Genomic DNA, 27,982 nt, shown 5'->3' on the forward strand with positions numbered 1-27,982 from the left:
TTGGTTCATGTGACTTGGTGTTAGATGGAGATAGATTGGCTTTTGGCGTGGCCAATTGGTGGCCTTAGCTTATGATTTTGGCCAATTGGTTCATTTGACATGGTTTCATTTGGGTCCACCCATGTGATTTCAGAATGGCCGGGATCTTTCATCTATGGGCTTCTAACTTGGACATGTGAAAGACTTGAGCACTTGTCCATGAAGATTAGCCAAGTTTTTAGATAAGATTAGTTCTATGATTAACGAAAGTTTTGTTACCTTGTCTCATATCCCTAAAAGTGCCAATTTAAATCCAAGTCCATTTGGATGTGGACAGCCACTTGGACATTTTGGGATCCAAAAGATCATTACCGTAACATTAATTACTCAATGGCGGACAAGGAGAATTGGAGAAACAAAGGAAAAAAGAGAGAAGGAATTCATATAGTCGGGGCTCTAATAATTAATATTTTTTGTGGCCTCATTTTATATAAGACATTAGAAAGTATTAATTCTCATATAGGAATTGTTCATCATCGCTACTCCTAACTCATAGTCATGCATTTTCTTTGTCTAACTCTTTGTCCTTGCCTTATCTACATTTCTAGTGCATCAAGTTTTATACTTGTATGTCTGCAAAGAAGAAAAACTGGTGATCTTCTCCTGCCACTAACAAGCAGAGTCTCCCTACCTGCTAACACTACCACATCAAAGTCGATGGTTGATGACTTTTTGCGACTGCCACAAAGAATCCCACCGAAAAGAGTGAAGAATGTTTCCCATGTGCATATGCATTCAGTAAGTACTTTGAACAATATTAATGTTCACTTTTATGTAATTTGAACGTTTTCTTAATAAGATACTTTCTTATATCTTATATCACTGGATTCTTGTATTAAGTATTATAAATAAGCGTATAAATTTTCAGCAATAATCCGGCCATTCCGAACCTGTCTTTCCAACCACATTCAATTCAATAGAGGACTTCTCAAGAGGTTGCTCCTCTCATGCAACAACTAGCCACAGATGCCTTTTTGCGAAAGCCCCTAGCAAATCCATTAGGCCACGTTTGGATACCTCATGCTTTTGTATTAGAATTTTGATTTGAGTTTTGGATATAAAATACATCAATCATCCACATGCTCATGTTGTACGAGAGATAGAGAGGGAGAGATGGAGAGAGGGAGGGAGAGACCTCTGGCTGCTGCAGCAGCAAGGTCGAGGAGAAGTGACGGTGAAGGTAATTGCCACAAACAGTGATTTCCAAATAATGTCATGTAGAACAGATTTGAAAATCCAATTTTTTTCACTGTTGAAGCTGATTTGTAAATCTAAGGATCTGATCCAGTTCCAAATCTCATATGCAAATTTGAGAAATCCAAATCGAAATCTTGTGGGTATCCAGACGTGGCCTTATAGTTAATTATATGAAACACATAAACAATTTCTCATAATTTGTTAGACCCTAATCAGATGACATGTGCTCGGATCCTGAAATGTGGATACATAATTTGTTAGAGCTATCCAAAAATATGGATCCATATAGATCCATTAGATTAAAATTACTTTCTACATCCACTTATATTCTAAACTATAAATACATGTGAAAGTGTTTTTTATAATTTGATTTGACTAGAGGTGTTAACGGACCCGATTCGGATCTACATGAGATTAACCCAGTCTTTGAAAATATATTATGGAATTAAATGAAAAATGGTTTTTAAATCTAGAGGAATTGAATTACTAAAAATTACTAATAGATCTAGAATAAGCTATAAACATGATACGAACTTAATCTACTTCAGGAATTGAATCTAGACCAATTTCAACACCCTAACAAAGGGATTAAGGTAAATTAAAATCCTTGCATTCTAATGGAAGAAGCAAGTGAACTCTTACGTTCTAATGGAAAAGGCAAACAGATACAAACATTCTAAAAAAAAATTAAAAAAATTTAAAAGAGAAATAATTTGCAAGAGAATTCTAAGTTTTTTGAGTGTTTTTTTTTTAATGTTTTTGAAAGCCAAGGTTAGAAATTAAATAACAAAATGTTAGCAAAAATTGATTTTATGGTATTGTTTGTTGAAAGATTACGCGGTGGAAGCTGATGGAAGGCGAAGATCACACCATCTTCAAGCTGGTAGAAAAGAAGAGTGATGGAGAAACCCTTGATTCTTCAAGGAAATAAGAAGGAAAACCTAAAAATTTATTCAATGAAAGATAAGATTCAAAACATACATAACTCCCATAGTTATAGAATATCAACTTACCTAACTTAACTAGAATTAGGACCCCTACGCCTCATATTTCATAATAAAATGCTTTTGGGGGTTCAGAGATTTTATATGAAGTGTGCCAGTGAATTCCAGTATTTTTCAAAAATTACAATGGGGCCCACTTCTTAGGATGATCCAAACCGTTCATAGGTCTCTATAATGTGCTGTGCAGCCTAACAAATGAACGTTTTGGATCATCCTAAGAAGTGGACCCCACTGTACTTTTTTGGAAAATGTAGACTTCGCGTCTACACACGCAGATGACTCAGTGAGCTTCGTTATAAGACAATGTGGCGTTGAGTTGGTAACGTACATTTCCAACCCTTGTGGCGTCCTATGTGAAGATAGCTCCAACGGAGCCAGGGTGTTGGACCTTTTTCCTCAATTAAATTCTGCAAATCGTTTATAACTTGTTTGAGAGAGGTCTAGTGGGTGGGTGGGTGGTCTACCTCTGCTAAAAAAGTGGGTAGACTACCTTTGTAGGTGTCTGGCAGACTACCTTTGTTTCCCCCCAGATCACAGGCAATTGAATCGTTTATCAATACCACTTTTGGCAGCCAAACTTTAACAATCTCTTCACCAAAACTGTTTTTGGTTTAACACAAACAAATCAGTTCAACTTCTTTGCACATGTTTCAGGAGATCAACCAACCTTCTACCTGCAAAAATCAGATAGAAAGCAGTTCTATCTTGCCCATTCAAAGCATTGTATAAATACTCATATCACTTGAGTATCAGCCATCAGCCATTTTCCTTTTCTTCTTCTTTAGCTTGTAGAAGAAGATAAGAGAAAGAGGTTGAGCCATTGCTCCTTGTGGGTCATGACCCAAAGTGTCTGCAATGCCGAAGACACAGGTTGTATTTGCAGGAAAAAAGGGAAGATAGGGGGCGAGTGTGCCAAGTTGGAGAAGCAGGGCACGTGCGAAGATCCCCCGATGGATGAGAATTTCGCACGTGCTTTTCTACTCCACCTTGGATCCTCGCCCTACTTGGCTACTTGGTGAAGTTCATTTAGGTCAATGGAGAACATAGACACTAAGGAAGTAAGTTTACAACCATCATCTTGCTAAATTTAATATGATCGTTCTCTTGTATGTTATTCTTTTTCTATCTGGAAGTGATATATTCCCCCCTATTTTTACTTGGGACCAGCCTCCTCTAGTGTATTTGACTACTCTTTCACACTAGAGGGTGCTGTCCCAAGTATAAAAAGGTGGATGATTTCTATAAGGAAATATTATCAGCACTACTGTATTTTGATGAGGGCACTCCTCACTTTAGTAAAAGTACGATATGCCCCACACCGTAGGATGATCCAAACCGTCCATTAGATGGGCCACAGCCTAAATAGGTTGTGCCCAAAATAATATTTCCATAGGTTGGTCCTAACCCTCTGATCTGTAGAGGTTTAGGATCAACCCTCTAGAAATGATTTTTGGGGCAGAACCTATTTAGGCTGTGGCCCATCTAATGGACGGTTTGGATCATTCTATGGTGCGGGCCATCTAATGGACGGTTTGGATCATTCTATGGTGCGGGCCATACCGTACTTTAAATAAAGTGAGGAGTGCCCTCATCAAAATACAGTAGTGCTGATAACATTTCCCTTTCTATATTGGTTCTAATAGTTAATATATATGGATTTAGCCATTGGGCGGCTCACTTTTGGAAGGAGCAACCACCCCATACAAGTCTACCAGATATTGTCATTCAGATTCGTATGAGGTGGCTGTTCTCTACAACAAAAGTAAGCTTCGAAATGGCTTTGTTCTCTCCTACTGTTACCTTATTTCGGCCGAGGAGGCTATCTGCACGACCATGTTTTGATAACGAGACAACTCACCTTGTTTTTTTTTTTTCACTGAGAGCTTCTTGGGATTGTAATAGCTTTTGACACCTGGCTAAAAAAGTGTAAAACAACGTGGTGATTCAACCCATTATCAAAACATGATCGTGCAGATATCAGTAGTCTTTTTTATACATTTCTGCTGCTCGAACTTTCTGAACACCTGTATCTTCCCATCTTTGTTTTCAAGCTATTACTTTGATTTTTTTTTTCTGCCTCCTGCAATTTTGGTGGAGTTTCAAGCAATTTGATCACTTGTCTTGGTGGAGACTTCAATTCAAAATCTTATATCTTAATTAGAACTTTGAGAAATAAAAGCATACCAGACTACTGGGGTTTTAGATACCGGAAAACGCCTCTGTAACTCACAAGCACGAGCCGAGTTTTATCTTGCTGGATCCAATTCACTCTCTTCTGGCCAATAATAACACATGTTTACTTGATTCTACAAGGAAGAAAAAGTAGATGCCTGAATTCCAATATAAGCATACAGATAAAGAGTCTACAAACATGAGAAAGAGGAAAGAATGGCGACCCACAAAAATCATAATAATTTCACGCCAATTGGCATACATTCTACAGACTCCACAATACAGAGGAAAACTGCTAAATCACATGGAAAAATGGATTGAACAACACAGTACATTATGACAAGTAACAAGATCCCCAGACAAGGAAGAATACATAATCTATACCTTAGTCACAGATTGGATGTATTATGCCTACTTCTATTCGGAAACATTGCAGCTATTTGTTACAGTATTCATCCATACCAGATTCCATATACTTGGGCTCTGGGATTTCTATTTGATCATCTGGGCTTTGACTCACTACCCTTGCTTCGAAATGATGAGAGTGAGAAGAACGAGCGAGGTGCTGAAATGTTCACAAGAGAAAAGATCACTATCTGGATAAACTGTGTTAAAAATAACATCTTATAACATATTAGTTGAATGTGAAGTAACAAGAACCGGGCAGTAGGTACCATTTCAAATTTATCATACCACCAACATGTTTAATTTAATCTTATTTTACTGCTGAAATTGAATTTTATCTTATTTTATAATTGGATAAAATTAAGGAATAGTGGAACAGATCCGAACAAACGGAAGTAATTCATGCATAATTAGATTAATCGCAAAATTTAAAATACACAAAAAGATGAGAAATCCAACACATGAGACACCAGTCCAAGCTCCAAACATAGCAAACCATAAATGAAAAGGTTTAAGAGATGAAATGGAGTTGAGTATGAGATAAAATCGAAAGTGGGTTTACATATAGGAGAACATTGTTTAAACAAATTGCAATTTGATTATATGCTTGTTTAAATGGTTCACAAAAAGTACAAGTTGCTTTTAAATAGAGAGAGAGAGAGAGAGAGAGAGAGAGAGAGAGAGGAGGGTTTCAGGTGAAGGACAATTGATATGCTGACAATTAAAAATCCCTATGGTGCCACCTATAAGTTGTGCCACATGAGGTTGGACCAAAATATCACAACGCAGGACCTACATGTGCAACGCCACCATCCTAAACTAACCCGTCCCTTTTAGAAGTAGTTGATGAGTTCTTATATGTACAACTTGTACCTCCTTCTTCCTTCGTACCCCATGTTTACCATGGTTCCCTTTCTCTAAGTTTCCTTTCATTTTCTCCTTTCCTGCTCACGGAAAAAGGGACTTTTCATTTTCTCTTTTTTAAGTAATCCAATTCTCCTTTCTTTCACCTCTACCACTCTACACAAACTTTCTTAGGTTTTGCCAATCATTATGCCCCTCTAAGCCCCTCCTATTTTCTTTGCTAACATGAGGCATCGATTGTCTAATATCGATTCATCAGAGACAGAATTGAAGCTCTTCATCACCATCACCATAAGCCCTACCTAATCCTTGTCATCTTCCCCATCCTATTCAAATTCCCTTTTCGTCCTCGGGAATTACTTCTAAGAGATTTGAGGTTTCCTTGCTAGAAACCCTTTTTCTGCAGCTCTCCCTTCTAGAGTTATCTTACATAAGGGAGAGAGAGCCTCCCCCCCCCCCCAACAAACCCACGCCGGCCACCCCCGCAGTGGACCACGTCTTCTTCCACATCATCAAAATCATCTGATATAGATAACTACAATCACTTTAGCTACTTGGCCCAGTTCCATGGATAAGTTATTGCCAACTGGCATTCTTTCCCTTGATGTTGTTGGTAAGCACAAGAAACCCCTCCCCCCCCCCCACAAACCCACGCCGGCCACCCGCGCAGTGGACCACGTCTTCTTCCACATCATCATAATCATCTAATATAGATAACTACAATCACTTTAGCTACTTGGCCCAGTTCCATGGATAAGTTATTGCCAACTGGCATTCTTTCCCTTGATGTTGTTGGTAAGCACAAGAAAGCCCACCCCTTCCGATATGTATAGCTTCAAGATGACCTAAATGCCCTATTAACTAGAGTTGGCCCATGAGATGAAGAAAGGAGTCCCCACAATTTGCCTCCTTAGCTCAAGACCTTGGAAGCTAGGAAAGAAGGCAAATGCAAGGATGGAAGTCAAGCAGAGCGGAGAACTAGTTATCAATGAGTTTAGGTGGAAGTGGTCTAGGGACCACTTGTAAGTGGGTGGACCATAGGAGCACGGAGCGGGTGCAGGTAGGGGTGTTCGTTTGGTTATAACCGAACCAAATAGACCGAAATTTGGGTAACCGAAATAATTTCGGTTATCAAATTTCAATAACCGAAACTGAGCCGAAATTTCTAAAAACCGAACCGATTAAAAATTCGGTTATAACCGAATAACCGAATAGTGGGAGAAAAATCTCGGTTTGGATCGGAGGGCTAGGATCATCCTATCGAAATGATTTTTTTGAGCACAACCTAATTAAGTTGTGATCAATCAAATGGACGGTTTTGATCATCCTACGGAGTGCCCATATAACACTTGTTTTTGGAAAAATAATGCTTTTTATCTATAATTTCGGTTATTCGGTTAACCGATTTTTTTTTTGAGATAACCGAAACCGAACCGAAAAGGAAAAAAAACCGAACCGAACCTACCAAACCAATTCGGTTCGGGTTATTCGATTATAACCGACTAATGAACACCCCTATGTGCAGGTACGGGGGTGGGGAAGCATGGGGGTCTAGAAGAGTCTAAGGTTAGGAGCGTCGTGGGAGCATTAATGTAATATTTTCATCATGTCTTTCAAAATTTAAGTACATAAAAATAGTAAATTTTAACTATCTTCATATAAATCTTTCTAAATTTAAGTACATCAAAAGTAGTAATTTCTAACCATTTCATTTTCATGCCCTCTTTCCTCATGCCTTCTGAAGATTTGTCTCCATGCTTGCTCCAATGAAGTACTTTGAACAGTTGGAAGAGTTTGGTGCAAGTAAGTTGGTGAGGGAGTTACTAATGGAGTAATAGGAGCAGGTTGGGAGAGTTATGGGAGCGGTTTCCATCTCTTCGGGATCGCGCTCCCTAGAATCTTCTTCCTTTTTCTTTTCTTTTTCTGAAATTGACATATTTCATTAATATAAAGGTAGCATTCGGGACCAAGAGTCCCATCCTGCGATACAAAATATTAAAGAGTGTTGGCACGGGCATACTCGAAACCAAATAGTAAATACAGCGTAATAAATCAAAATGCAATAACCCATCACCTCCTCCTTTCTTCCTTCCATCAGCCCGCATTCTTTACAAATTCAAGAGGAACCTATGTACACCTTCACATGTGCCCTTCAAAAAACTGCGTATAATACTGTTCTCATAACAGAAACCAAGCTGAAATTCTGAAACCCTAAAGTAGACGTAAATCTCCAAGAGGAAATATAGCAAGGCAAGAGTATCCAGAAAAATAAGTCTAAGCGAAAGAGAAGGTCTCTCAAGCCATGACTATTGGAGATTGGCTACTTTTGGATATAGACAAGTATTTCCCTTCGCTATTTAAACTTAAAAGCTATCTTGGATAATCATCAAGAAAAATCACCATCATCAAACCTAAAAAACCGAATATCGAAGATTTCCAAAATTAACAACCAACAACCTCCAAACTAACTTCAAAGAAAACACTACCATCTTCAGGTAAAAGCTAAGGAAGGAATCAACCCTAAGCAAAAAACACTAAGGCCTCTCAAGCCTAGAGGAGTAAACTTCCAGCTAAATAACCCTAGAATCTCCTTCCTAATGAGCGCTAAATCGAGGTTCCGAGTCGGGAGCGGCACCCCAAGGGAAGATTCCTGCTTCTGAGGGGTGGACATGTTCTAAGATCAGGATTGTCCACATTTGATTGGATAAAGGTACAAGAAGGGGTAGTATCCTCATAGGTACTAGGGTTCCGCATCTTGATGTGATCAAAGAGCATAGGCTCAAGTTACAGAATTTCTACGCTATAGGGAGCAATGAATCAGTAGTAGCATCACCCAAGCTCTTAAATTTCTCTTTTCCACTTCGCTCCCTCCTGACTCAAAGACTAGAGATAGTTGGGTCAATTGATAGTGTTATTTTAATGTTTATAAAGCAGCATAGAGGGCGAGTTTTGTTACAAAATATTGGGAGTGTGAATATCAGCTATATATATATATATATATATATATATATATATATATATATATATATATATATATATAGAGAGAGAGAGAGAGAGAGAGGTGTAGCTACACATACGTGTAGCTAACTTAGCTACACCGACGGCTTAAAATACAGTGGGCCTCACATTGTTTGGGTGATGCAAACCATTCATTTGATGGGCCCTCACATAGATAGGGTGTGCCCAAAAAAATCAGCTCCATAGGATCATCCCAACCCTACAATTTGTGGAGGCAAAAATGGACGTGTAAAAACCTTCACAAATCTGTCCATTTTTGCCTCCACAGTTTGACTGGTTGAGATCATCCAATGGAGCTGATTTTTTGGGCACACCCTATCAATGTGAGGTCCTATCAAATGAATGGTTTGGATCACCCAAATAATGTGGGCCCACTCTATTTTAAGCCGTCGGTGTAGCTAAGTTAGCTACACGTATGTGTAGCTTCACTTAACTCATATATATATATATATATATATATATATATATATATATATATATATATATATAGAGAGAGAGAGAGAGAGAGAGAAAGAGAGAGAGAGGAATGATAGATACAAGGGAGCCCTTGCATAAAGAGCCTCAAAAGGGCTCATGAATGGATCCACGTCATCAAATGTAACTGAAAGTGACGTGGATCCAATGAAGAGTCCTTCAGTGACGTGGATCCAATGAAGAGTCCTTTTGCCGCTCTTTATGCAAGGGCTCCCTTGTATCTATCACTGCTCATATATATGAGAAAAGTGTAGCTACACACTCGTGTAGCTAACTTAGCTACACCGACGGCTTAAAATACAGTGGCCCCCACATTGTTTGGGTGATGCAAACCATTCATTTGAGGGGCCCTCACATAGATAGGTTGTGCCCAAAAAATCAGCTCCATAGGATCATCCCAACCCTACGATTTGTGGAGGCAAAAATGGACGTGTAAAAACCTTCACAAATCTGTCCATTTTTGCCTCCACAGTTTGAAGGGTTGGGATGATCCTATGGAGCTGATTTTTTGGGCACACCCTATCAATGTGAGGGCCTATCAAATGAATGGTTTGGATCACCCAAACAATGTAGGCCCACTGTATATATGTTTGTATATCAATGCTCTCAGAGGTGAGGGCAAAAGGCAAGGTATTTTCCCTTTTGAGGTTTGAGGAGCCTCACGAATTTTCTAAAATATTAAATAAAAATAGAAATAGAAATAATTAGGAAAAAAAAAAACATTTGCTTCATTTCCAACCAAATGTCAAGATTCAACCATCAATTTACTAACAAAATAAAGTATAACCCCATTGCCCAACGATCATTACCAACCTACAATGAAATAATCCAAAGTAGAGAGATTAACAAGTTTACATTATATTCCCAATCTCTCGCATAAACACAATCAAATACAGAGTCACAAGTCACCACTACTTACAAGCAAAAGTGTGCATAACTCCATGGAAAAACATATCTTTTCACCCATGTTACATATCAAGAGATCAAAAGCACACCAATAAACCCAAATTTTTGAAAACAAAACCCTTCTAAATGGAGGTAGAAAGGAAAAACCCAATAAATTAGTGTGTCTACTCAGTGTTCAACGGAGTGCAAGATCATAAACAAATCTCCACCAATAGTTTTACTTTGATGATATAAATCCACCAAAAGCGACAACTTTTGATTCTGTTGAACGGGTGGGAGAAAGATATTTGGGAAAAAGTACCTACTAAACTTCAACATTAGGAATTGTTGAAGTTAAGGAGGAAAAAAAAAGAAGGCAAAAACCACAAAAAATATTGGGGTTGAGTCAGAAAAATGATGCATTATTACCGATAGAGGAGTGGTGTAATTTACATACCCAACTAGGGGTATTCTGGTCCTTTCATGTATAACCCTAGTGGCTCACGTATATATTATATTATGTGAGAGGGAGAAGACTCTCCCTCTCTCTCTTCTCTCACCTCTCCCTCTCTCTCATGAAATCTAGAACATGGTGCCAGAGCCCAAGGCAAGATTCCTAGGGCCCTAGGCACTGCTAGAAGTAGCGAAGAAAACACACACACATACACACACAAAAAAAAACCTTTCACACACGCACACATGCATACACCCCGCTGCCTACCCCCCTCCTGAAACCCTTTTGGGTTTTCACTGCCGCCGACCCTTCCCTTCTCGACACCCTTCTCGGTTTTGGTCCCCCCCATGTGTTGCCCTTCCTTGCGCCCACTCGCCGCCCGGCTTGCTTGGGTGATTCCTCTATGCTTGGGTGATTTTTCTTCGGTTGTGGTTTTTCGTTAACCTGTGTGTGCGCCGATGGATCTCTGGCTGATGTGTGCTCATGAGTCATATCCCTATGACTTCGTGGTTTACCCCTAGTTATAAATTCCGTTCTGTTCCGGCCGGAATAGACTGGAATGCCGGTTCCAGTCCAGATTCCGGAACGGAACGATCATAAATTTCGTTCCGGCCGAAATTCCTGTCCATTCCGGTCTATTCCGATCATTCTGGCCGGAATTCAAGTCCAATCCGATCGGAATTCCGGTACAGTGCTTACACTAATGCTTACCAAAAAAAAAAATTTCGGACCGAAAAGTTTCGACTGAAATCTGGACAAAATGACCAGAATGATAGAAACATTTCGTCGCGGTGACCAAAACGAAATGGTCACCGGAAAGATATTTATAACTAAGGGTTTACCTCTACTTCTTCCATTATGTTTTTCTTATGATCTGTCGTATGTTGTGCTCGACGGTGGTCTGTTGTTTTATTTATTTATTTCTTTTTGCTTTTGGTGATTGGTTGAGCATATTCTGTTTATGGATATAGGGAAAAGTGTTTGTGAGCTAGAGCTCATATAAGCTTATATGAGCTAGAGCTCACAAACATAGGGGCCCCACATTGTTTGGATGATCCAAAGCATTCATTTGATAGGCCCTCATATACATAGATGTGCCCCTAAAATCAGCTTCACAGGATCATCCTAACCCTTACATTTGTGGAGGTTAAAATCATATATATATATGAGGAAAATGATTGCTAGTCCTCCGGTACGTCCACTATGGATATCCGAAATATTCAAATGACAACCATCAAACTGGATGGATCAAACTATCTGCCATGGGGTATGGCTGTTGAAACTTTCCTTGTTGCCCGTGGAAAGTTCAAGCAAGATCCTGCATTCAGTGACGATAAGTCCTATGCTGAGTGGAGACAAGAAGATGCAGCGATCCGAACACTTATGTGGAATAATATGGAGCCTAAAATTGCTAGTCCGATGAAGCATCTCAAATCCTCTAAGGACATCTGGCGGGCTGAAACTCTATATCCAGGCTTCAATAATATGAATCGTATTTGTGAGGTTTACTCCGAGTTATTGCATTTGAAGCGTGGCGACAAGTCGGTCTCCGCCTTCTACTCCCAGTTTGTGGTTTTGTGTGAGCAGAATAGCAGATAGATATGTATTTGCCTTTTACCACGGATCCTACAGTCCTGGCCGTCAGCAGGACCTCTTTTTTTTTTTTTTTGAATGGCAAGACATCAAAAGCAAGACCCTCAAGGGAGAAGAAAATCGAAGAGTTCTAGCTCATGCCTAGCAACATCGTCCTTAGGAAGCGTCACCAGGACTTGCAAGTCGGTCAGTTCCTTGATGCCTTGGGGTCGGAATTCCTCCTGATTCGTCAGCACATTGTTGGTTTGGGTTCCCTGCCGTCCCTTGGGATTTGCTTACGGTTGTTACAATTCCCAAAAGTTATCAACAACAAATCATTAATAAAGTGAGGAGTGCCCATATCAAAACAAGGTAGATAAGGATGTCATTCATATATGTGAGTTTTCATATCAACGGCGCTGCTGTTGGATCAAATATCAAGGGCGGTACCGCCCACACGGAACTTGACGGTTGGGCACCATATAATTTTTCCATATATGTATATATACAAACATACATGTGTGTGTGTGGACATATATGTGAGAGACAGAGAGAGATTTAAGTCAAGGTCTTGAATAATATAGTAATAATAGTCGATTCCAAATCTGCTGCCTACATCAAGTTTGTGTGCTATATAATTCAACCAATACTTAAACAAATGGTACCAGATGCTGCACAAGTGAAAGAATTATAGACTCAAGGAAACACAATGATGATGGAATCAATATCTTTTCCATTCATAAACGTGTTCTAGATTTTAGATAGAAGTTACCTTTCAAAGAGGTTCCCGATAGATGATCCTCTCTCAGTTTGAAGTTTGTAGGTGTTGGCATCTTGCTTTTAATGGCTTCAACTGCAAGAAACAAAAATACATTAGCTAACGTGCTTAATAAGTACAACTAGAACTGTAGTTAACAAATTGAGAATTGGGTGTTAAGATAGATTTAGGTGATCTACACAGTGTGTATGCATATTTTTCCTTATTGACGTTTTTTATAGGAAAGGTGTGATTGAACCTCCGACCTCGAGGTTGAAAACCAAAGCCTTAAACCAATTGAACAAGAGGCTCAACCCCACTTTTCCTTGCAGGAGTTAAAGTATGTGTCCACTGATTTTGTGGTCCAAATCATTCATTTGTTGGGATGTACAATGGATGGGCCATATCCCATTCTCCAACATCTAACAATCCTAACCCTCAAATTTTTGGAGATTTAAATACCATTGCTTTGTTAACCATCCATTTGCAGTCCACAATTTGAATGATTAGGATACCCAATGGGGAAGATTTTTGGGCCATGATCCATCCACAATAGTGATATAGTATAACTTAGCAGCCAGATTTTGACACCAGGAAGAAGATTGATCACAACCCAAATTTTACAAAGATTGACCCAAGATTGGAGCCAAAAATTAAGCCGAAAAGGGGTGGAGAAACCATTCCCCATGACCCAGAAATGGTGCAGCACCGTGAGCCAAAGAAGACAGGGGTTGGGATTGTCCGTGAGACAAATTCTGATGCAAATGAGGCCCGCTTCAATCTAGGACAGTTTGATGCACATAGTCGTAAGCCGCAGGGGTATAATAGGTGTTGCATTAAGTTTCACTTAAGTAGAGATGCCTATTAGAGAAATCCTTCATTTTTTCTTCTGGTTTTCTAATGTTACCAGCACAGTTAAATCTAAACCCCGTCCACTTGCTACAATAACCAAAGATCATATTTCCCCTCTTGTGAAATCCTTTCACAAGGATAAACTGAATCCAAACTGGAATTCTGGCTAGGATCTCAAGCACAAACTATGTATATGTGGCAATTTAGAACAATGTTCCAACCATACTAAACAGATTTTTAGTTTTAATGCACGGGAGACCCCACTTAAAAAATAAGTGGGGTCTAACCAGTACACTAGTTAGACAGGTTTAATGTATTTCTATTAATCAAGAAGAGATATATCTTCATTTGTGTTGATGAACTAATATGTATGTTCATGTTGCCCTCCATATTATCATAATACTGAACCAACGTGTCAGCATGACAGGCCTTCTAGGGTCAATGTGCAAGGCACCTGATCTATGTCTACCAGGGACACAAATCCATACCTAACTTCCAATGAATTTCAAAGGTTTTCAATGTAGAATGCATACATTTGAATGAATTTCATTAAAAAATGTGCATTTTAGACAATTGATTTATCTCTCACAATAAAATTTAGATACATGATTTGATGAATGCAACCTATAGAGAAAACCGGTAAAGATGTAATTAAGAAATGAATCAACAAATACATGAGTTACCTTGTACAGGAAAGATTTCGTCCTTGTGAAAGCTATCATAAGAAGGGTGACCCTGAGAGAATCCCATTCTTGACTTCCTCAGATCTTCGGACGAACGGTTTGCTAGGTCACGAACATCTTCGGTGTCATCATCACCTTCAGAAGTTGTTGATGCAGAGACCCAATCTGTTATAAGACTCTCTGCACCCCTACTTTTCCTCCCGAATTTCAATAAGCGCTTGAACCCTTTTGTCACATCCTTGCGTGATTGATGGGAAGCATTTGCAACAAGAGTTGGTTTCTGAGCACTGCCCCATTTCTTCCGCATCCGAGCAGCATCAGCCTCCATCATCTGGGCCAATGCATGAGAGTTCCACGATGCCGGGCTGCCGATAGGAGAATCCACAGATGCATCAACATCTGATGCCTCGTGCATGTAAGAAAATGAATGGTGCATGTGCGAGTTCCATGATGCGGGGCTTTCACCTGGCGAGTCCTGCACAGTGCCTACAGAGGTATTGAATTTTGAAGAAACAGCGCCTATTGCAGCAGCCGAGTCATCATCTACCTGAGAAAGCGATCTCAGGACCTCACCATTTTCTGACACTGGGTCGCCAGATTTTTCTGATTCTTGGCTCACTCTTGGTTTTTCGTTACCTATTTCGGTAGGAAAATCTCCAGTCTTAAGGACAGTTTCATCTGACACTCTTTCAAATTCTTCTTCCTCTTTAACCAAGTCTATTGGATCTTCAGCCTGATCCATTATTTCTTCTGACTCTTCGACATCTTTCAAGTTATCAGACGACGTAGATGCTTTGAGCTTAGCTAAACCAACCCCAGCACCAGGACCTATACCGTTGCCCTTTCTGAGGAATGGCTTAGACTCCCCATTCTTTGAGATTTTATTAATCTGCTCTGTTTGCTCTTTGGAAAATCTTAATGGTGTAAGAACAACACCATCAGAGTTGAGAGGCGAGAAGTCTTTCAACTCACCGGGATTTGCAAAGCTTTTTCTCATGTACTGAGACCGCCGTGACTTCTCTTCTTTGACCAGGGATATGTCATCATTGGTGCTCTTGCTGCGCGCACAGTTCCTGAATTGTGAGCGACTTGCTGTCTTGTTAAGTCCAATGGAGGGCTTTGCGTTCTCCTTTCTGAAGTCAGAGAAGTTTGGAACTGACTGTGCAAGGGAATTTTCTGATTGAACCCGTTGCCTTCCAGAACCGGAGTTGGTAGCTTTGACAGAAGATCGTGGAACTGATGCTACTGAGGTTTGAGGGGTGGAGGAAGGCAGGCTTCTGCTGGGTAAAAGCTTTTTAGGATGGTTGCTTCTAGACAGAGCATCACCAACGAGAGGCTCATTAAAAGACCTCTCTTGAACATATTGACTCTGTTGAGAGAATTCTGGTAGATCTTCTTCTTCTTCACTCTCGAAGGACTCTGCTGGTTGCTGTCAAAGCAGAAAACTTTAACAAGGTGAGCCAAACATGATGTGTTATGAGCAAATGCTCTAAAAGATAATTAAACCATATAATTAGTGTTGATTTTTCCATTTGGTAAAGAACATCTTCGGAAATTTTTTTCCACTGCAACAGTTGAGAGACCAATACTTAAGCATTCATCTGTAAACTAAAATCAGATTCACAACATCAGCATTCAAGCCTACCCGTCAATAATGTAAGAAAGCATCACATTAATTAGTTTAAAGAAAGAATATGTATTCCAAAAATACCTGTTCTTTGCTTTTCATGGATGTATGCGCATTGAAAGACCTCATCTTCTCTGCACGTCTACGAGCATGAAGAGGCGAATCCTGTCTATCGGCTGATCCTGCAAATGTAGCATTCAATGCAGCTCTACTGTGTTCTAGGTTATCATGCATTGCCTTCATTTTGGCTTCCTTCTGTGCTCTTTTTGAACCCCATTCTTCCTTCAGCTTTGCATTTCGTTTCTGCATATATCTGTCATAGAATTTCCCTCTAGAATCATCTGGGGAACCAAGACCAGCCAACTTCTGCTTTGAAGAATTATCAGAACCCTGATTATCAACCACCCTCATCAACAAATTAGTATCAAATTCCAATCCACTACTTGAACTCCCTGATGGTTCCCTCACGTGGTTTTTCTCAGACAGCTGAGTAGGAGTGACCTCCTCTGGTCTCTTGTCCACAGACCCTGTCGCATGTCCCCCAACATCACCGAGCTTGCTTCTCCGTACAGAAGCCATCTGATCTCCAGGAACCCTAAGTTTGTGAGCGGCAAAAAGTTTTTCCAACTCATCTGCCTTCATCTGTAGCTCATCATTCAAATCCTGATTTCCTCTTGACTGTCTTACCTTCTGAACTTGCTCGACAGAGAATGTTGAAGCAGAATTAAACATCTCCTTACTTTCCATATGCCTTCTACTGTGGAAAGCCGGTTCACCATTTCCACGAGCAGAAATACTTCCATCGTTCCTACCCAACAACTTCCTGCTCTGCTCACGTGCAGAGGTCTGTTTTTGAAACTTCATTCCTTGGAGACCAGAATCTTTAGCTCCCGACTCTTCCACTGAAGCGGCAGAAAATGGTCCCAGCTGTGTCTGAGAAGCCACCGATTCTTTTTTCCTTACTTTCCCTGCTTTGCCTGGAAAAGTTCTCCACTGGGATTGAGCAGCCAACAGGTCACTCTTTTCCACTTTCTGTACATTGCCTGGAGAAGTTCTCCACTGGGACTGGGGAGTCAACACATCACCCCTTTCAGTGTCCTCCAATTTGACACCAAAGCCTCTGTGCGGAGCTTGTGAAGCCGTCAGGTCCTTTCTTCCAAATTCTTCCACCTTGCCTAAAAAAGATTTGAACTGTAATTCAGAACCTGACGAATCTTTCGAATTCAACCCAGTTTCTTGTTGTTTGCTCGGATTTGATCCGAACTGGGTCTGAGATGGTGGATCTTTCAATGCAACATCCTCAACTTTGCTCAGAAAATCTCTAGCTAGTATATCAGAAGCTTCGGGAGTATTTGATTCAGAGTCACCTGCCCTACTCAAAGAAGGCCTAAATTGGGCCTGGGAAGCAACTGGATCTATACGTCCAACATCCTCCACTCCACTCGAAAAATCCCTGAAGTGAGGGCAAGAAGATACCTGATCCTTCAATCCTACATGCTCCACTCTGCTCCGAATATCCAGTAAATGGATCTGAGAAGCTTCTTGATCTGTCAATCCAATATCCCCTACACTGCCTGGAAACAATCTGAATTGGGCAGTCTGAGAAGTATTAGGATCATCCTTCAAACTGGACCGTAATTGATATGTTGTCGTATCTCTCAACCTGGCAACATCCTTGTCTTCAGCCCAGCTCTGACAATTGCTGGATTGGCTCTGAGAATTTGAGGATGAACAAGGTGTTGCACTCTCGCAGTGCTCGGTCTCCTTCCTCTCATTATTCAACTCGATGCTCACATCACTTGCACCACTCCATCTCCTCAACACGGCTTTCTCGACAGCAGAGGGGGCCGATGATATGTCCGAAGAAAGCCTGTGAAGCTCTGCCACCTTCCCAGCAACCTTATTCCCACTCCCTGACTGCTCCTTCTGCTTGTTCTCGAACAAGTTGATCCGGTCCTGCACGCTAAGCCTCCTCGCTGGTTGCTGACTCGTCTGAGGCGGCTCCGTCACGATTCCTGTCTCTTTTTCAACAGGCCCCCCGTCACATTCTTTTCCCTCGTCTCTCTCGCAGCTCGGTTCTCTCGAAGAACGCCGTAACGGGAGGCTGATGGAGGGCTTGAGATGACGTGTGGCAGGTCTAGACAGGTCCACAAGCCGGCTTGCATCCTCTTCTTGCTTGGGCTGCTGGGATTGAGGCTGGGAGCCGTTAGGTCTGACGGAGACATTTTCTTCTGTTGGGTCGTCGATAGACATGTCCGAACCAGAAGAGGACCGGACATTTTGATCATCGATTCCCTTCCATGTGTTTATCACCTCGGGCCGTCTCTGGCACAGAGAGATGAACTTTCTGCAAGCCTCACTGCACAGGAAATTCACATTAAAAAAAAGCAATATAAGTACTTACTATCTTGGAAAAAATAATATAAGACAAAAGTGAGCCCGTGTTCTGCCCTTAAACATAGCCCCTTCCACCCATGTTAGTTAGTGCAGTAAGTGCAAAAGGAGAACAAACTGAAATGAGTGCAAGAACACCTCTTCCTGTAACTACAAGAAAGTCACTGGAATTGGCACAAAACCAACTATTTTCCGGTCACAATAACAGATCAATGGAAGAACAATGACAGGACATCGAGTGACTGAATCAATCTACCTGAAGATCTAGTCAATCAAAGAACAGAATTGTAGATGATAGAAGAGGATATCAATAGCGGGACTAGATGAAAACAAGATCACTATTCAAACCTTCCAACAATTGTAGATTTCAGAGCAGGTAGATGTAGCTCAAACGTTCATGATCTGAGAGCCAGAGTTTATTCTATCTAAAATTAAAAGCATAATGAAATATCAAGGTGCCATTCAAAAAAAAAAAAAGATGAAATATCAAGGTTGTTAGCATACAAGATATCTGGACAGGACATTAAATTGGCTTCCATCACCAGAAAACAGGAAAGTGGCAAGATTCATGGTCCCCAACGATAGTTGATTTGCCATGATGTCAAAGAAGCAGTTAAAATTCAAGATCCACAGAGAGATGAAACAGGCAACCACAACACAGTTGCATCTGGAATGGACAAAAGCACTACCAATACCTTTGGACAGCCACTGAAAATTGAATGTAGTAGTTTTCCGGTGCAAGGGGTTTTGTACCAATTTCAAGAATGGGGGCTTTTATCAAGAGTTTCAGGGTTTATGAATAGCTACTCTAATATTAAATTGCCCTTAATGAATATTTTGGTTAATAAGATGTTACCTACAGAATTAAGTACAAACACAGTAAAGAGTCCATATCTTAGAAATTTGGCTAAAATGGTGCTCCCATGGTTGTGACATGCATGCAGGTACTTTTGCATGTCTACATGAAATAAGGGGTTTTGCGGGACAGAACAACTTATCAAAGCGATCTAGTGCCACATGCCACAACCGTAGGATTTGGGGTTCAAGTCCGCACCTTACCAAATTGGCAAACAAAAATAGACTAGGCGTTCTGAAGTGGAAGTTATTCTTAGCTTCTTACTTTAAGCGGTGGGCCCCGAAGCAATTTGCGAAGAGCAGCAGTTCCGAAACATTGTCAAGGGTGAAACCCGCAGCTGACACTCGAGCACACGCAGCAGTCAAGTCTTGCTTAACTGCAAGAAGTCGCACATCTATCGCCCTCAGAAGCTCTTTCCTGAGTAGTTAATCAAAACAATAAAAAAGAGGGATCACTCACTCCATGAGAAAAAAAAACAATAAACAAATAAACTACCCATTAAGTTTTTCTTTTTCTGTATATGCCGAAGTTGGTTATTTCAAGATGGATCCGTTGGTTACTAGAATTTGGTATTAAAATAAAAAATTTCTTTTATATTGGTGTCAATGTAGCATAAAATTTGAATCCTCCTAACTATGGATAGTGATCAAAATGTTCTAAATGTCAGCTGAAACCGACATAAAATGACCAACATATTTGTGTTTCCTTCCACACTAAAATAAAATTCTTCGGTCAAAATGCATAGATTTTGGTAATGTTTCAATCATGCCAAACAAAGCTATCATTTTAGAATGTGAATAACAGAACCTTGGTCAACATGTCAAATTTTGACCGAAGTGCATAAAGAAGCTTGTGTTTCACATTTTTGCGTAAGTTTTTATTTTTTTCTTGTTTCTTCAATAATGGTGCAAATGCATCGACTAATTGTTAATTTTATACATTTATAGATGGATTAGAGAAAGAATTTTTATTTTTATGGATTTATGGTTTTAAAATGAAAAAAAAAAGATATTTAAAAAAATAATCATATATGCATGTTAGCTGATTTTACATGATTTCAACTAAATTTATGCCCGAGGCCGACAAGTTTCCATTTCCATGTAAACTGACACCCATACCCAAACCAACATTTAAGGTTAAATTATGATATTATCATACTCAAAAATATTGATGAAGCTTATGGTAAACTCAAGGTCAGTTATTGATCAAATCACAGTCAGGGTTCAAATTTTTAAACTTTGATGCTTGATTGTACTCGTAGGAGTTAGGTAAAACAAAGTACAATGAGCAAAATAGAACGCCCACATTTAAGTACGATAAACACCATGTACGCAACCCACGCATTGCAGCCTGAGCAGTTAAAAAAGAATAGGTAGTAAGAAGATGAGCTTACTTTGTCATGTCCACTGCTGCTGTGGATGATGTTTCTTTTTCACCTGGATCAATTCCAGAAAAGAAAATGTTGGTCTAAATTGCGGCTTACTAGTAATAGTTAACTCATATATTTACCAGAAGTAGCAAAAAATATGGACTTGGAAAGAATCAGCTGAAGTGTATTAATTGTCTCAAGCGACAATAAGATCCCAGATTTTGCATGCAAAACTGCTGGTGGCAATTTAGAAAACTAATGGCAATTTAGAAAAGGTTTGGACTTTGGAGCATTAGGACTCCCATAAACTAAGACGTTATAAGAATATGCTGCAATTCACACGATGTTGAAGGTACTATGGTCAAACTAAAGCTGGAGAGATTCTCAGTCACTTCATTAACCAAGAGAGTAAGAATGGTCCTTTAGAGTTTAGAATTTATGATTCAGAAGATTGAAGGAACAAAGATCTTTAAATTTAGCCCAACACGTCGTAGACAGATACTCTCAGTATCAGAAATAGTCACACTGTGTCCATCCAAAGGATCCTGGAAAGCCTGAGACTAAGTGTAACAGTAATGTAATGGTGCTGAGATAAATATTAGTTTATAGAAGTATACACACAAAACATGTATTTAAATACATAAATACAATTTAAAAACTTTACTGACAGTATGCAATAATACCAAAAAGAAAAAGTTAAGAACTTTTTGTAGCAACTAATACTTACGCCCATCACACATGCCTGACGTGTCTCACTGACACGGTAATGTTTTAAAAGATGGGAAGCCCTTTTTACATAGCTTTATACATACATTTGTGTTTACCAAGCAGAAAAAATGTTATTTCATGTGATTCTGCCCTTTATGTTGTACTCATTGACATTGTCTTGCAGTTATTGTGTTATACGTTTTATAAAGTCCATTGAAATAATAAGGGTTGGATCCCATGTTATCCTTGTAAGCAACCATAGGAAGATCGCTGTCACTAGTATTGCGCTAGCAACCGGTCTTTCGGCCAGATCCCCCTAATGCTCTGTTTGGTTGCTGGGTTTTTTTTGTTCCCAGGATTTATGTGGGTAAAGGTTTAGTGGTCACATCATCTTTTTCTTGCTGACATCAGCAAAATCTTGTCTTGAAAAGGGTGTTCTCTCTTTCTCTCTCTACCCTCTCTCTCCACTCATCATAATATCTTTCTCTAATTAATGCTTGTCCCCTCTTTTGTCTCCTACCTTTACCCACATAAATCCCAGGAAAAAAAAAAACCCGGCATCCAAACAGAGCATAAAAACCGTACGCATCGAAGAACTTGAGACAGTACACTTCTGAAGTGCCCAAGTTCAGTAGGAGTTGTTTGTTTCTTCAGTGTTGCTCATGTTTCGTCGTACAATATGAAAAGGCCGGTTTATAATGACTTCATTGTTATCACAACAGCCAGTGCTTAGTTAGTGGAAGCAATTGGAAGCAATAACATTGGAAGCAGTGAGTGGGCGTGGAAAATAAACCATTTGAATCCAATGTATCACCAAATCATGGTTCCAAAGTGGGGACGACCCTAAGTAGAAGATTCTGGGTGTATATTAGAAGTAGATCAATCAATGGGATCAAAGTTAATATCACATATGATGGATGCACATATTTTTCGATGCACATATTTTCTTTGGAAAAATATGTGCATTCAAAGTACAAGTAAACGGCCAGTCTATGAATGCACAGTTGTCCAGGTATGCAATTACTTTGAAGTGTGACGCAAATGCTTGATTCCATTATAACAGTTGGAAGTTCAGGCTAGAGGCTTCATCATCTGGTAATTTCTGGATCAGATCTTTTTCAGTAGTCAGGGCGTTGAAGATTGATTGCAAGGAAACAACTGTGCCCAGAAAACAGTGGGTGGGCGAATTGGCAATGTCGCCATTGTTCTTACCAGAACTTTAGTTGGAGGTGGAAATGTAGAATTTGTAATCGAAAAATAGAAAATCGGGGTGTGAAGGAAAAGGGGGTCCCATCCCTTAAGAAGCCCTTTCAAAAATCAGGGTATGGAAATTGGTTCTGCACCCCATGTCACTTCAATTGGCGAGAAAATTGTCGTTGGTGTCGACAGAGCAAAGTGCCATCCAGATGGGTTCCTCGTCTATCTTCGTCTCAGCCCGCCTTGCCTGAACTTGACTAGAGAAGAGGATGGTCAATGGCCCGATTCTGGCTCTATATCTTACAGGAATGGAGAAGATTTGGTCATCTCGGGTAGGGAGGTGGATGCCCGTATGGAATCCCTAAAATCCTGTTTAATTGGGGAAAGGAAGTCCCCTAACGAATCGATTGAGGATATCTGGGCTTGGGCGCAAAAGGCTTGGAATGTTCCATCTATACAATGTCCTTGCATATTGTCAGAAGAGGAGCTGATCTTTAGTTTTGAATCTGAGGCGCAGGCTTCGAAGATTTTATCCAGATGCCCTGAGGTTTTGAGTCCTCATTTGTGTTCTCTTGCTCCCTGGAGTAAGGAGTTTATCCAAGGTGAGAAAAGTTTGCCGGTTAAATTCTATGGAGTCCCTTTGCATGCCTGGGCCATATCAACGGTGGAAGCATTGGGAAGTCTATTTGGCAGAGTCCTTGAAAGTGAGATGGAAGGAAACCATCAGCATTGCATGAGCTTTGTTTCGGCAAAAATCTTGGCTCCCCGAAGGATCATCTCAGGGTCTTGTGTTACCATTAACCTAATGAATCAAATCTATAGAATTAGTGTTGAATCATTTGACTTTCCGGAGAGCGAATCATCACCCAAGTTGTCTTCCCCGGAGCCTTATCTCTTGCCTGGTTTGGCCTCAGAATCGTTTCCGGTCAGGTAGCTGAGTTCGGGCTAGTTTGCCTTCCTGACACCCCGCCTGATTTCAAATTTCAAATTTCCTAAGTATTCCTAGGGTGCGCTGGAAAGTTGACCTTATTTTGATTTGTTGTCCATTGGCGGGGGTCGGTCAAGTCTGATCCTTAAGCCGACTGATTTGGTGTTTTCTTATATACTTTTTTGAGGTTTGGTTTTGAATGGATTATGGATGATGGTCGGTCCTCTTCTTTGGGGCTTTTGGTTTGATAGCAAGGTTTGGAGGTTTTGTCCATTTTATTTTGGGGTTACATTCTGCTTTGGTTTGCTGTATTGGGGTTTTTTTGTTCTTGGATTTCTTTTCTTGAGTTTCCTCTTGAGGTCAGTTCTGACAAGAGGTAGGGGATCTAGTAAGTTCAGAAGATTGGGATGTGGATCTTGTCAGTAGGGATACGTTTCGTAGATTATTTCTTTGATTACGTCCAATTAGGAGAACGGATCAGGGAGTTGTAATATTTTGTACCCGGATGAGGTGTGGTTGGGTCATGGGTATGCCCGAGCCCGGTATTATATTATGTTGTGCCAGCAGGCTGGGACTACTGGTCCTGAATGCCCCTTTTATTATTAATGAATTTATGTCGCCTTTCAAAAAAAAAAGTACAAGTAAGGACCACTGAGGTTTTTCCTTGGACCAATGGAAGAGAAAATGGAAAATCCTTTGGAAGGTAGCTTTGCTAGCTATTATTTGGGAGATATGGAAAGAGAGGAATGACCGGGTTTTTTCACAGCTCTACCAATAGCCCGTTATTTGCCTTCACAAAGATTATATCGTTCTGTATTTTTTGTCCAAAGTCTCTTCCTTGTTTCTGGTTCGTCTCTAGTACAGATTTATGGCGCCAATGGAGAGAGATTTGTATTAGTGGAGACATGAGGCAAACCCCTCACCCTAGATGGATCCCCCCACGCTGGGATGTACAAGCAATGGCAACCCGGGGCAGGCCGGGGTTGGCGGTCCTGAGGAACAAGAGTGAATGTGTGAAGTGGGCTTTCTGAGGCCCGATTGGAAGGAGCTGATTCTAATAAAGCTGGGTTAAGGGCAGTCCTTCAGGGCATCAGGCCTACCGATGATAGTGTTTTGTCTGCTCCTCTAATGGAGGGGGAGACTCCCTCAATTTAATTAGATGGATGCTCAGGAGTCACCCCCACGCTTGGAGGTTTGAGCATTTGCTAGATGAGAATCAAGATCGAGTGGCAGCCTTTCCAATATCCTTTCAGCGTGTTAGAAGCGCCGCCAATAGTGAAGCGGATGGGCTAGCCCAATCGGGGGTTGGTAGATCCCGCTTGGAGGTTCTTGACTTTGTCCACATTGAGACCGGGTGGATATGCTTTCTTGTAGATCCCGCTCAGTCGCTGTTTTTACCTTATTTTCTTATAAATAAAATATCTTACCATTAAAAAAAATGATCAAAAAATATTTTTCTGATAGGCCTTTCCATGGATGGGCCACGCCCCACAAATCCACCTCATTAGTCGATTCTACGTATTCAAAGCCTTTAAATGAATGGTTCGATAAATGGGTTAGATCATTTAGAACCTTCTGGAAAGAGAAATTGGTTGGTCATCCACTTGCAGAAACAGGTGTCACCGTGCTAATGGCACCCAGGATTTGTTGACGACTACAAATTTGAAGTGTTCGGCTTCAAGAAATAGACCATTTGGAATCTTTTTCAGGCCGACATATATAGAGGAGACATGCTTGAGTCTCCAGATATATATAACACATACCAAAAAAGTGAAGGGAAATAGCCATGGAAGGATGGCAGAGAAAGCAATAATGTGTATTCCTATGTACTCCATGTTAAGGTGACTCTTTCAATTACTATGTATTAACGTGTCCCGACTACAAACCATAGTTACCACGTCGGGAAACGAAACATGAAACGGAAATGTGAAACACATGAACAAAATTAAAGGGGAAATGAGAAACGGGAAACAATAGAGAGATGTCTTGGGAAACTCATTGAGAAACGTCGTGGGAAACACGAGGGAAACATTTGTAAAACGCGAGGGAAACATTTGTGAAACACGAGGGAAACGTTTGGAATACGAGATAGAAACACAAGTGTAAGATTCATGCATTTGACTGTAGCGAGGAAGGTGGAAAGCGTCAAGAAAGCGAGAAAACGCAAGGGTAATAGGAGTGGAATGTTTCCTACGCATTTCCCGAACATTTTCCGTGTGTTTCCCATGCGTTTGCAGAATGTTTCCTGGATGTTTCCCCGTTCTATACCCGTTTCGGAAACGGACCCATTTCGTAGCCGTTTCGGAAACTATGCTACAAACCAACAAAAGCTAAAAGGATCTGCTTAAAAGTAAAGCAAGAAAGAAGATGAAACATACCATACACATCAGAAAGCTGATCTCCTGCCCCCTGAATTGAAAATCCTTTCATTTTCAGTGAATGGTAAAAAGAGTTGCTGATTTTCTACCGCCTACTGTCATTACAAAATTAAAGCAAATGAACGAAATGGAGGTTTATACCTGCGAATAAATTCTCCGCGCTGCTTCCAATTGGGACATCTCTGCATCGTACGTATTAACCAGCTCCAACACCTCTGGTGTACTAACAAACCGAACAAACCTGAAAGGGAAAAGGAGGGAAGGAAAAAAAAATATCTTATCCATCAAAAGGAAGAAAAAAAAATCATCAATCAAACAACACTGAATTCCAATTAAGCCATTGAAAAGTGAAAACATAGACAACTGCATCTCAAAAAGAAATCCCTTGGAAACCTAAAATAAGAGTCACACAGTAATTTACAATCACTGGAGAGTCAATCCATTTATAGATGAAGTGGCAAGAGTGCTGCTGTAAGGCATCATGTTCTTCAGTTTTTTACACTTGAAAGGAAACGGATTATGTTTGCATTGAAAAATTCAGGGAGAAAAGAGAAAACCCATAACCAACCTTTCAAGAGTTCCCTTCGTGAACCATGTGCTGTCATTTTTCTGTCTCTGAACTTCTAACTTAATCGACTGAAGTGCTTGAGCAACCTGCTCTTCTGCAACCCTCAAATGAGTCACAAATGGCTTCAGCAAACCTGAAGCGAGTTTCTCAGTATTTCCTTCACCTGATACAAATAATTCACATCTGCACAAAATAGGAAGAGAAATAGAAAAGGAAATTATAACATAAAATGAGCAGCAGAAATGGAAGAAAATGGGAACCCCAAAACACGTAATTAAGCTTCTCACCGTGAACGCTTTGGTGACAACTGGAATACAGCATAATCAAGGAGCGTATCAGATTTCATTTTTAGATAATGGCAATAACAATAGCTTCTCTCCGAGCACTTATCCAGAACCTAATGAATTCGTCGGTTCCAATGTCAGAAACCTCAGAATCTCCAGCAATTGAAACATTCAAACTCTAATAGGACCAAGAAATTTTGAAGTCAAATCTACAAGAAGTAGGAGAAAGATGGTATGTTGTGCATGAATTCGAAGCTCTCGAAAAATAGCCAAAAGTCTGCAACCTATGAATAGAAAAAATAACGAGAGCTTTTAGATCCCCGGTTCAAATGTCAAAAAAATTATATCATTTTTTTCAATCTGAAAGGGCAATGCAGAAATGCAGCAAAAACCTGTACGGAATTAAAGCATTGAGAGGACTTAGGTAAGGTTCGATTAGGGATAGAACGCATGTCAAATTCCAGTTTCTGGAAATTCATCAAAGATTGCAACGTAAAAAAGACCAAAAACCCTAATTCCAGATCGAAATGCACCAAAATCTAAACGCACATTTGGAAATCAAAGAAGACTTTCTAGAAAACTGGAATTGCAAAAACCTCATTTCAAATTCTTAAAATATCAAGCTCCACTTATCATCTCTTCCGAGAATGACAAAAGTCGCAGAAAAAGCGACAAATTCAAACATTCGAAGTTCTATTGAATCAAGCGCACCTAAATCTAACCGTTTATCGCAAAACATCACCAGATTCGCAACAATCCTGAAAGAATTATTTCAAAAGCCATCATTTCTACACAATCTCTACCGAGGTAAGCTGAGAAATCCGCAGGCAATGGGAGAAAACTCGAAGCTCGGAAGTCCACAACCGAATGCCTCAAAACCCTAAGCCTTAAATCGATGCAGAAATTGAAAGAAATTTGGGATGAGAGAGTGGTGTATAACGGAATTTAAGCTGTAAAGAGAGGTATTGATAGCGGTTTTACCAACCTGTTGGTATCATGTTCGATGGAGATTTAGATTGAAGGACGGATCTTCGATTACGGGCATTTTTTTTATTTACTTCTCTTTCTGTTTTCCTCTTCCTTTTTCCCCTTTTTTTTATCTTTTCTTTGCCAAAACCCCACCGCGGTATCTGGTCTACGTTAGTTTGCTTTATACTCTCTCCTGCTCTCTTTTGATTACAGTAGAGACAGATATCAGGGGTAGAGTGTTTTCAGACAAATCCAAAATATTAGCGGGGGATTTGCTAGCGTCCATCACAGAAGGCATTTCGCAGATGGTCTGTTGCATCTGACAGCA

General features: G+C 40.2%; 1 protein-coding gene across 4 annotated transcripts; it reads right to left on the reverse strand.

The window, feature by feature from the left end:
• Positions 1–4,553: 4,553 nt before the first annotated feature.
• LOC143863934 (uncharacterized) lies at positions 4,554–27,870 on the reverse strand. 4 transcript variants are annotated; one of them, XM_077374731.1, is made up of 12 exons: positions 27,671–27,870; positions 26,922–26,969; positions 26,689–26,798; positions 26,402–26,584; positions 25,975–26,074; positions 25,834–25,864; positions 20,647–20,689; positions 19,518–19,670; positions 16,088–18,362; positions 14,377–15,805; positions 12,857–12,937; positions 4,554–4,977 (listed from the first exon to the last, which is right to left on the reverse strand). In XM_077374731.1, the coding sequence occupies exons 2-12, from the start codon at positions 26,928–26,930 to the stop codon at positions 4,913–4,915; spliced, it is 4,479 nt and encodes a 1,492-aa protein (XP_077230846.1). In that variant the 5' UTR covers positions 26,931–26,969; positions 27,671–27,870; the 3' UTR covers positions 4,554–4,912. The 4 variants fall into 4 exon arrangements, with proteins under 4 accessions (XP_077230846.1, XP_077230848.1, XP_077230847.1 ...); XM_077374733.1 differs by lacking the exon at positions 26,922–26,969 and adding an exon at positions 27,397–27,571; XM_077374732.1 differs by lacking the exon at positions 26,922–26,969.
• Positions 27,871–27,982: the final 112 nt, after the last annotated feature.

This window comes from Tasmannia lanceolata, unplaced genomic scaffold (genome assembly GCF_043159265.1).
Source record: "Tasmannia lanceolata isolate RefF3 unplaced genomic scaffold, GAP_Taslan_0.1 ptg000044l, whole genome shotgun sequence".
Lineage (NCBI taxonomy): Eukaryota > Viridiplantae > Streptophyta > Magnoliopsida > Canellales > Winteraceae > Tasmannia > Tasmannia lanceolata.